At 50.6% G+C, this 10,496-nt stretch overlaps 1 protein-coding gene across 1 annotated transcript; it reads right to left on the minus strand.

Annotated features, from left to right (window-relative positions):
- Positions 1 to 330: 330 nt before the first annotated feature.
- On the minus strand, positions 331 to 10,241 carry LOC110324428 (alpha-1-antitrypsin 1-3). Its single transcript, XM_021201993.2, has 5 exons — positions 10,138 to 10,241; positions 4,106 to 4,737; positions 2,398 to 2,668; positions 1,379 to 1,529; positions 331 to 609 (listed from the first exon to the last, which is right to left on the minus strand). Exons 2-5 carry the CDS (start codon positions 4,731 to 4,733, stop codon positions 418 to 420), a joined length of 1,242 nt encoding a protein of 413 aa, XP_021057652.1. The 5' UTR covers positions 4,734 to 4,737; positions 10,138 to 10,241; the 3' UTR covers positions 331 to 417.
- Between the last annotated feature and the right edge of the window lie 255 nt (positions 10,242 to 10,496).

The following is a 10,496-nucleotide window of genomic DNA, read 5'->3' on the forward strand; positions in this document are numbered from 1 at the left end:
AGCCTGGGGCAGAGGACAGAGGAAAAGAAGTCACTAGAGGGCATGGGCTCCTGCTGGACCTTGAGTCTTTGAGCATGAACCATGTGGTCCTCTCCTTTTTCCAGATATGACAGATTTTTTTTTTTTTTTTTTTTTTTTAAGAGCAGGTGGTTCCAGGACCAGAGTCTGTGCTCTCAGTCACAGTTTTCTACCCACAACCTATTTGCATGGCTGGAGGAGACATCAAGACACACTGTGACCTCAAGTCCACAACAAACTCAGGGCATAAAGACACACACACACACACACACACACACACACACACACAAAAACCCCCACAGAGTTAAGGACTTGCTGTAGCATCAGGCACGGGCCAGGGCAGCCTATGTTTAATGGAAGGGAACCCAATTCAGAAGGAAGGGTGACTTCTTAAGGTGGTCATTTACGTGTGGGATCCACCACTTTTCCCACAAAGAGGGGGCTCTGACTGTGTGTTTCAAATATTATGAAAATGAAAGGGTGGTTGAAGTTCACGGTAGGGGGCATAGACATGGGAACGGCTCCAAGTACTGTGGTTCCTGCAGCTTCTGTTCCTTGCTCATCAATGGTCAGCACAGCCTTATGCACAGCCTGTGGAGAGAGAAGCAGGGGCCAGTTGCAGGTGAGGTGATTACCATTCCTGGCCGGAGCCAGGGAGGACTTCACTAGGGAGTGTCTCCCTCCATCTCTTCCTGCTCCTCCCCCAGACCCCTTTCACGGTGGCCACCTAAGAACTCTCCTCCTCTCCCAGTCTTCTCCTGCCTTGGTCCACTCCCCTCTGGTCTCCCTTCCCGATTCCATCTCTCATGGCCTGGGATGCAGCTCAGAGCTTCAGAGAGAGGAACTTCACGTCCTCTACGCAAGTGTCCCTGTCCGGTGTTTAGCTGTGAGCAACATTGTGACAAGGTTTTGAGGACGACCTTTGATGTCCAAACTCTTAAGAATATTCTGCCCATTCTGAACTGCCTTTAATTTCTCTGAAGTCATCCTTTCAAATGGATGTTTCACTAATAGCTCTAAGTATCAGGAATGGGTGATTCCTGAGCACTCTGAGGTCGGCAGGCCTAAACCTCTGTGTGAACATAGGTAACCTGAGTCCAAAAGTCAAGTTCTCCAGATAATGATGAAACCAACGATTGGGGCAGCAGCTCAGGGAAGGGCCCATAATTCCATCTGCATAAGAAGACCCTCCCAGCTGACATCTGACCACGCCCTATCTTTCTGACAGTCCTCAGAAAGAGCTTAGCCTGGAATCTCTCTGCATCCTTTTCTTCCCCCCAGCCCAGCCTTGCTCTGAACTACCCCCACATCCTGTGCTGTCCTACAGTCACCCAGAACATCAGGACATTGCCATGGTCACCTTGCTGAGCTTCAGGGGAGCATTCTCCTCTGTGATTCTGGAGAGGTCAGCCCCATTGTTGAAGACCCGGGTGATGCCCAGTGGACTCATGAGCGTCTTCAAGTCATAGCTTCCAGAGATGGACAGTTTGGGGAAGTGGATCTCGGCTAACCTGGTGGGCAGGTAAGAGTTAAAATTATAGGGGTTTCATGGGATTTCTGGGTTCTGTCAAGACCCACCCAGTTGTGGAATTGTTTCTGGCTGGTTCTCACACTGAACGTGCCACTACCCCCAGCAGGACATGAAACCATCTTCACGTGCTTCCCTTTTCCAGCAGAAGAGAAGGTGAAATCAGTGGATTTCAAAGCTCAAGCTCCTGGAAACCCCTGAAATGCCACCTCCTCCAAGAAGCCCTCCAGGCAGATTCAGGGTGTTTACAGGGAGCCAAGCCTCACTATGCCCTGATGGGTTTGGTCAATCCCTCCTCTAGAGCAAGGAATCCCCCTTGGATCTGATTCTCTCAGGGGAGCTAGGGTCAGTGCAGCTGAGTGACATTCCCCTCACCCTTACAGGGCTGAAGGCTAAAACTACAGGGCAAGAAAAGGGCCCAGTAGGATCTGACCAGCCCCTCAGGATGTGGTACCCACTCTGGTCTCAGCCTTCTCTTGCTTCCCTGCACTTTTATAGGTTTTAGACCTAATCGGAGGCCTGGCCAGGAAGCAAGGATACAGCCTCTGCCCACACTTAACCTCAGGACTGCCAGATGTTCCCTGTAGCTCACGGTTTCTCACGGGCAGCAGAGCCCAGACTCAGGGTGCACAGGTCCTCTGATCTGTGGAGCACCCTCTAGGACAGCTGGGTCCTGGAGACTAGCAGCCCCACTGAGGACTGACGGGAACAGAGCCTTGCCCTGCAAACTTGCCCAGAGGTCTCTATTTCTGGCCTATACACTTAGCTGAGGCCTTGGATTAGAGTCCACCCTCTGCAAGCGCTCTCTGTCCTTTGGGCCACTCAGAGAAGGTCTCTGTCTGAGGCGTCACCTTGTGCGCCTGCTTAGCAGGAACTTAGAGATGAGCTCCTTGTTGAGAGTTTGCTCCAGATGCTGCATCTTGCCATCATCGGGCAGGAGGAAGACAGCAGTGGCGTTGCCCAGGTAATCCATCAGCACCACCCAGCTGGACAGCGTGGTGCAATAGTGCACGTCAAACATGCTCGTGAGGGTCATCATGGGCACCTTCACCGTGGTGGACTCGTCCACGTGGAAGTCAGCGTCTGCAGTGTGCTCGGGATCGAATGGCTTCTTCCACTTGCCTGAAGAGGGGAGAGTAAGAGGAGACCTTAGCCAATGAGGTGGTGACACAGGCCGTTGACTTTTCATGTGCACAGGTCGGGGGTCACTACTAGCCTTCTAGGCTGTCCAGGCACTTTGATGAGGGTAACTCAGGATCACAGAAGCTGAGAGCTACCATCCCCCTTGTGCCTAGAAAATATCTTACGTAATTGTTAGATGCTTATAGAAAGGTGACTTGGGCTTATAAATGGAATTCCTGACAATTCTATTTGTTAGCTTCTTATCAGGAGTGGCACACTCATTGGCAATTCAGTCATCACTCAGGACAAATGTGTTTGGCACCTCAAGCCCCTTTCTACATCCAAGGGTTCAGTGCAGAAGCCTATCTGTTGTATAAGACCATCACCATCAAGAATACTGGAGTAGGTGGGGACTTTGGGGAGCCACCAACAAGAATCCATCTCAGATGGCTTAGAGTCTCAGAGACACATCAACAAGGCCACTAGAGTGGGAGAGGCTCTCAGGGACCTGTCACCAAGGTCATTAGAGTGGACACAGGTCTCAGGGACCCATCTCTGAAGCTGTCAGAGTAGGCTGGGTTCTCAGGGACCCAAGATCACCAAGATCAAGGCTTCCAGCGAGAGAAGGACAGCAGGAACCCTAACCTCGCCTTCCTTTTGGATAGGAATTGGTGAAGGGGTTGGGGAGGAGTTGACACCTGCACTTGTTACAGAAGTGCTGGGATTTGAGCTGTGCTGGCCTGATATTCTCCTCCACGGGACTCTGTTGGTGGCAAGGGAGTCACAAAGGCCAGAGCAGCTTCTGCCTTTGACTCCAGTCTCTGGGGAGTCTTGACCTAATGACTTCCAGGCTGGAGGCCATGCTTGGGATGTTAGCTGATCAGGTGCTTATGTCCCGTGCACTGGGTAACACCCCCAATTCTCTCATCCCCACACAGCAGTCAGCTAGCTTTGTCCCTTGAAATATGGACAGTCACACCCCAAACAGGTAAAATGGCTGGTCCAATATCAAGGCTAATAGATTGTAGTAGCCAGATTTGAGCCAATGTTTCCAGAGATCATCATGGTGGTATGCGACAGAAGTGAAGATCAAGTACACTCCATGGAATGGCACTCACTTCAGACCATCACAACCAGGATGGTTGGTTCTGAAGCTGGGGAAGGACTGCACGTTCTACAACTCTCCTTTGTAGGGGAGGTGAACATTAGGACAACAAAGGCCCTAATTAGTCCTTCAAAGGAGTCAGTGGACTTGTTGTTTGAAGCCAATTCCTAAGCTTAATTGATAATTGGAAAAATGTCAGAGTTTACACATCAGGGAGTAGGGAACGTGATGGGGCAATACCACAGCCTGGAGTGAGAGCTCAGAAACCGGTCCTCGAGAATATGGATGGGTGTCTCCATGGACGCCAGCTCAAACTGGTTACACCATCTTACCTTTAAAGAAAATGTAATTCGCCAGGGCGAAAACTGTGTCTTTGTCCAGGTCTTTCACCGCATCAACTATCTTCCCCTGGGTTCCCTTCTCCACAAAATCATTAATCGCTTTCATGGCCTCCTCTGACTCTGCAAAGTTGACGGAGAAGGCTTCTGAGTGGTAATGGGTCTTGGCCTCTTCCACAAACTTCTCTCCCAGCTTCAGTTTATTGTCGACAAAGAGGCCATTGCCCGAGCTCAGCTGCAGCTCACTGTTTGGCTTGTTGAGGGTTTGGAGGAGGTGTTGGAAGGCCTTGTGGATGTCAGCCTCTGATACTTGTGTGAGGTTGAAGCGCAGGCCCTCTAGAATCTGCGTGTGAGTGTCACCCTTGCTCCCTAGGGAGAGCATAGCAAAGGCTGTGGCAATGCTCACTGGGGAGAAGAAGATGTTGGAAGTGTTGGACTGATGGACCAGCTCCCTGTATAGGCTGAAGGCGAAGTCTCCCAGGTTTGTAGCGATCTCATGAGAGGCTGGGGACTGATCCTTCTGGGAAGTGTCTGTCTCCTGGACACTCTCAGCCAGAAAGCTGGGGACCAGGCAACACAGGCCTGCCAGAAGCACTAGACCCCATGAGATGGAGGGAGTCATTTTCCTGCAAGACACAGAAAGAGATGCAAGGTCAGGGCTGTGGTGACTCCTATAAGCTACCACTTGACACAATATAAAAGTAACCATGGTGGTCTAGTAACAGCCACTGTGCCCAGCCTAGATTAAGCATTGTTCTGAACTGCTATCTTTGATGAAAAAAAAAAAAGATTTAAAAAACGGAGACAGTTCTGTGGCTAAAGCACTTGCTAGGCAAGTGTGAGGATAGGAGTTTAGTTGTTGAGAACCCACATAAGATAGTGACATAGTAGCCACCTACAATCCCAGCATAGGGGAGGGGGGAGTAAGGGACAGGACATCCATGAGACAAGTGGGTTGGCTTTGCTAGCCAGAATCTCAGAGAAGCTCTGTGAGAAGTTCAATGAGAGACACTACTTTGATGAATGAGGTGGAAAGTGGTTGAGGAAAACATCCAACATTAACTTGAAGCCTTTGTATACACAGGCACTTGTGTGTGTTTGCACATACTTATTCACACATCATACACATGCACGTGTGAAAACAAAGTGAGATCAGATAGGATACTCTCCATCTGTCCAGTGCTGTCCTGAGCCCTCACATGTGTGAACTCCCAGGGTCCTGCAGGGAAGCCGTTACTGCCCTTCAGTTTGCTGGGAAGGGAGATGTTAAGCTGCGCACTCCAAGTTAACAAGTGACAGCATAGCAGACCGATGTGGCACCGATGGGTGGTCCAGCTCCTCACCAATTCCCTCAACAGTTCAGCTTCCACCTGAAATGGTCTTGAAGCACAGCTCCCCAACCCATTTTGTAGGGAAAAAACCAAGGCACCGGGTGAGAAGTGGTCTTGTCAGTAATTACAAGAGGAACTCTGTGGTCTGCATTAACAATCACTTGAAGCTGGAGGAATCCATGGGAGGGTGCTACTGCTGTCTCTGGTCTCCAGGGAGAGCATGCTGATGTAGTGGTGATCCTTACAGGACAGGAGATAAATGTTGGTGAGCTGGGCACACAGGGAAGTCTAAGGTTGTGAAGAACTAACCAGGTGGGTCGGAGAGATGGCTCAGCAGGTAGGGACACTTGGTGCTCTAGAAGAGGGGTTGCAGTTGATTCTCAGGACCTCCGATAACAAGTACAACCATCTGGAACTGGTTTCAGGGCATCTACAGCCTTCCTCTCGCCTCCTTAGGCAATACACACAGGCGTGTGCATGCACACGCGCGCGCACACACACACACACATACACACACATGCACGCACACAGTGCACTTCCATACATGCAGGCAGAACACTCATACACATAAGATAAAAATAAATGCATAGAGGAGGAGGAAGAGGAATGCAGGCACTGTCCACACTCAGCCCTCACAAGGAACCTCAGTCCCTAGTGGCTTTCCCTGAAAGAGGGACTGCCTCTGCTCTGCTCTGTAATCCCAACCCGAGGCGGGGCTGACCTCATCTCTGGCAGCCCACCTGACATCTTGCCACTGCTCCTGTCTCCGTTCTGGATGAGCAGAAGTTAGCGCCTCTGCTTTACTATGGGATATGTGTGTGGTGGGGAGATCTATTCATCACAGCCCCAAGTTCTAACCCAGGCTCTGTCACTCCCCAGCTGAGTGAGCCAGGACAAGTGATTTGATCCTTGTCTTCCCTCTCCTACAAGGTGGGCCTGGGAGAACTCAGGGCGTTCCGTCTCTGCCGCATCAGATCTTCCATGGACAAGCTCTCAAAGGGCAATCTTGGGGATGGGCGGGTGGCAGATGCTGCAAGCTCAGAGGCCGGAAAAAGGGTCAGAGAAGGGCAACGTGTTGCGTTGCTGAAGTGAAGCAAGACTTGAGTTGCATCAGAGAGGGAAAACTCTACCTGCCTACAGCCAAAATCAAGACCACACCCCCAGCCCCAGCCTCCCTGGTTCTACAGAATTCTCTTTACTCTGACATGCCACAGGCTACTAGTCTGCAACCCCATGCTCTCATCATAGTTGGGGAAACTGAGGCCGCATCTATGAAGAATCTATGTGGGCCATACCACATAGTTTGCTATTAGTTCAATAATGAAATCACCATCCCTTTTATTGTATTCTTTTGAGATAATCTCATATGTCCCAGGCTAGCCTTAAACTCACTATGTAGATGAGGATGGCCCTGAACATCCGATCCTTCTGCTTCTACTTCTAGAGTGTTGGGATGACAGGTGTGTACCACCATGACCTCTTTATGTAGCTCTGGGCTTCATGTGTCCTGTGTGAACACTCTACCAAGAGAGCCACACTCCCTAGGCCCATAGCTAGAATTATCATCTTAATACAATGAAACCCTCAAGTCTGGGATCTGCAAACCTGAAGGGGGAAAGTTGAAGACAAGAAATATTGAATTTTGCCTGCCCTTGACCTGTAAAAAGTATCTTTTCAACGTTATAGCACAACAAAGCACAGACGTCTCTCTAGTTATCACCGTGCTTCCTGCCTTTGACTGTATAATCTGGAGAGCTGAACATGGATGGCACAGTACATGTCGATGTTTTCATAAACAGGCTGGTATGTGAGGGCTGGAGACGACACTGAATTTAGTTCTGTATATTTCCATTCCTGATGTTTTTGCTACTTCTTGTTTGGATTTTGGCGAGCCCCGTGGAAATTCCCCACCTTCGTCAGGAGGCTGGGCCTTCACAGGGTGGCAAGAAAACATACCCAAGCGACCTCAGGCCAGAGGCTGACAGCAAGGCAGAGATCTTCCTGTGTCCATCTCCCCCCGGGCTGGGGTTGATTACAAAAGCACACTGCCTCCACTCGGCTTGTGACTTGGATTCTAAGGAACAAACTCTGGTCCTCATACTTGGGTGTTAAGCATTGCACTGAATGAACTATCGTCCCAGACATTGGACTTTGTGCCAAGGATCTCTGCTTAGCAGGGAGGGGGTGAGTGGGGGTGAGATGACATGCTCTGTTTGGGGGTTACTGAGCCTTGGGGAGGGAAGGTCAGCACAGAGAAGGAGAGGGGCCCTGCTAGGGTGGTCACACTCTCTTCCATCTTTCCCTTTTCCTCCTTCAATGGTGAAGGGGCTGAGGCCTGGAGAGACACCCTCCCCGCCCTCATCCCTGACTGACACAGCAATATACTTGGGTCTCAGACTTGAGAAAGTTAGGGCTGGATTAAATTGTTGAGAAGAAATAACTTAAGTGTGTGTGTGTGTGTGGGGGGGGGTATTTTGGCTGCAGTTTGAGGGGATACGGTGCTTTCTGGTAGAAAGGCATGCTGGCAGCCCCAGCCCAAAGCAGTTGCTGACTCTCACCTCAGAGGGTGAGGAAACGGGAGGGAAGGCCAGAGCTCAGCTCACTGCCTCCTTTTCCTTTTGTCTGGGACTCCCACCCATGGGATGGAGCACCCACATTTGGAGCAGGTTTACAATCTCAGTTAATCCTCTTTGAGAAAGGCCCTTAGTGTTGAGCTACCGCCCTAAGCATTTCTTAATCAGATCATGATGGCAGTGGATTTGAACTGTCACAGGCCCCGACTCTGGTCTCAAGTGTCCAGGCAGGTACATTTTGCATCCCATCCTGTTCCTTCAGATCTCAGGGTCCTGAGCCCTGCTTTCTCCCTGCTGACCCACTATGACCTCCAGGTCCCTGAGCCAGGGAAGACAGACAGACAACTGGAGAGGAGGAAGAAGCTTAAAATCCTGTGCTGTAGGGACGGATGCCCAAAAGCTGGAGATCACACATGGTGAAATTACGAGCAACACAAGCAGACCCAGAGAATCAACTGTAGCAGGCCACAGTCTGTGGGAGCCCAGCTGTGCCACTTATTGCCAGTGACCCCAGGGCAAATGACCTCATCTCTTTAAGCCTCCTATCTGCACAGAGGAGTCTTCTGAAGAATGGGGCGCGGCAGGAACAAAGTCACGATTAACTAGCACAGACAGAAGGTCTCCTGCTAGACAATGCCAGCCCTGGGTCAGGTGCATGTCCCATCACCCCTCATGTGTACCGCCCAATAGCAGTCAGGCACTATGCAAACACAAGCATGAACTGCAGTCCTTCTGGACATGCTCACAAAATGTGTTTTATACCCCAGTTCATCTAACTTTCCCTTCACATTAGTTCCATTTTATGGGGAGAAAAACTGAGGTCCAGACAGGCTAAGCCACCTTCTCAACCCCACAGAACCAGTTGGAAAAAGAGCTGGTGTTCAATCCCACACAGTTTAGTTCTAGGTTCTAGCCCTTTTCTATGTACAAAATTGAAGCCAGAAGACTGGAAATAGATGGCAGAGGGTGGCTACTGAGGCTCCACTCCATACTTGTGCTAAAATGACAGGTCCAAGGCCAGATTGCTGCTCTCTGTGTGACCCTACACCCCTTACTTTTGGAATGTCAGTTACTGGAGGAAGATTGAGTGGTTCAGAGAGCCAGTTGCAGAGCTCCCAGAAGCACCCCTCATTAGCCTCCTCCGGCTTTTTCGGGATATTTGTATCCTTGGAATCTGGCTGCCTCGCTCTTGCTTACATTACAAAAACAGCAGGATGATAAGCCAAACCAATCTCCATAGAGCAAGGCGGGCCAGAGGGAAGGGATGAAGCTCTTCTGCCTAATAGAGCAGTGAGGTTAGCAGCTATCCAAGGCTACAGCCCAGAGGGGAAGATGTCTCAGTCAGCAAGGTCAGGAGCCTGGAGTCTGGAGCAGCTGCCTCAGTCTGAATGGTGGGCTGTGTATGGTTGGGACAAACTATTATCCTCTCTGTTCCTCATCTCCTCATCTGTAAAATGGGAATAAGCCAGTAGGCTCCTCCTTGAGGGGTTGTGGAGCTGAAATATTACATGAGTGCCTTGCTTAGAGATGGGACACCTTAGCATGCTCACTCAGGAAGTTGGCTCAAGCCAAGTCTCTCTCTCTCTTCTCTCTCTCTCTCTCTCTCTCTCTCTCTCTCTCTCTCTCTCTCTCTCTCTCTCACACACACACACACACACACAGATTTCACAGGTCACTATGCTTGGGACAGTCACCGTGATCTACAGGCTGAGGTCCTAGTATGTGCATCTTGGCTGTAGCTTGAGAGCCACAGCTCCCACCGTCGTCCTAGTCTAACCTTGCTTATCCATGATGCAGGGGGTGAGGGCGGGGCTGGAAAAGGCCACACAGGAAAGGCCAGCAAAGGGCAGGCACTGTCTACATGGACATGGATGTGGCTGCACCTTGGCCCTTCCACATCGTTGTCTCCTCTCACCTGAAGATACTAGCTATCTACTGGGCAGTGAGGTTCAAGAAGGGAGCCTAGGGACTGATGTTCCCATGACAACAAGAGGCCTAGGTGCCACAGGTGCGATTAATTTTATCTTCCCTGTATTACCCTGCTCCCAGATGGGCTGCCTGCTTGGGAGGTACAGAGACTCAGGGACCCCTCCAATATTTCCCCAGGGAAAAATATACTCACAGCTTGGCTGTCCCAGAGCTGGGTGGTGACCAAGGCTGAGGAGACAGAGCCCTGTCCTTGTCTGTATTTAAGCAGTGGGAGCTGAGGTGGAGATGGGGGAGTTTGCTAGTGAATATTAACCAATGTTGCCACAGTTATCGGTGGAGCAAACAGAGAGGGGCTAAGTCCATCGATTGGGCACTGAGGTACCACCCACACTGTTCGGGACAGAGCTCAGCTCTCTCTGCTTCTAAGTCAGAGGAGTTCTAAGCAAAGCAGTTAGAACACCCATCCCTCATAAACACAACATCCAGTGTCCAAGGTGTGTCTGGTGTCCTGAGTCACAGGACCTCTGGGAAGGCACAACATGGCTGGCTGGT

This window comes from Mus pahari, chromosome 7 (assembly GCF_900095145.1).
Source record: "Mus pahari chromosome 7, PAHARI_EIJ_v1.1, whole genome shotgun sequence".
Taxonomy (NCBI): domain Eukaryota; kingdom Metazoa; phylum Chordata; class Mammalia; order Rodentia; family Muridae; genus Mus; species Mus pahari.

Excerpts from the sequence above, each read along its gene's own strand:
- LOC110324428 (XM_021201993.2), bottom strand. The coding sequence starts at position 4,733 with ATGACTCCCTCCATCTCATGGGGTCTAGTGCTTCTGGCAGGCCTGTGT. Across the intron at positions 2,669-4,105 it reads GAATTACATTTTCTTTAAAG|GCAAGTGGAAGAAGCCATTC; the intron begins GTAAGATGGTGT and ends TCCCCTCTTCAG. Across the intron at positions 1,530-2,397 it reads CTGCTAAGCAGGCGCACAAG|GTTAGCCGAGATCCACTTCC; the intron begins GTGACGCCTCAG and ends CCTGCCCACCAG.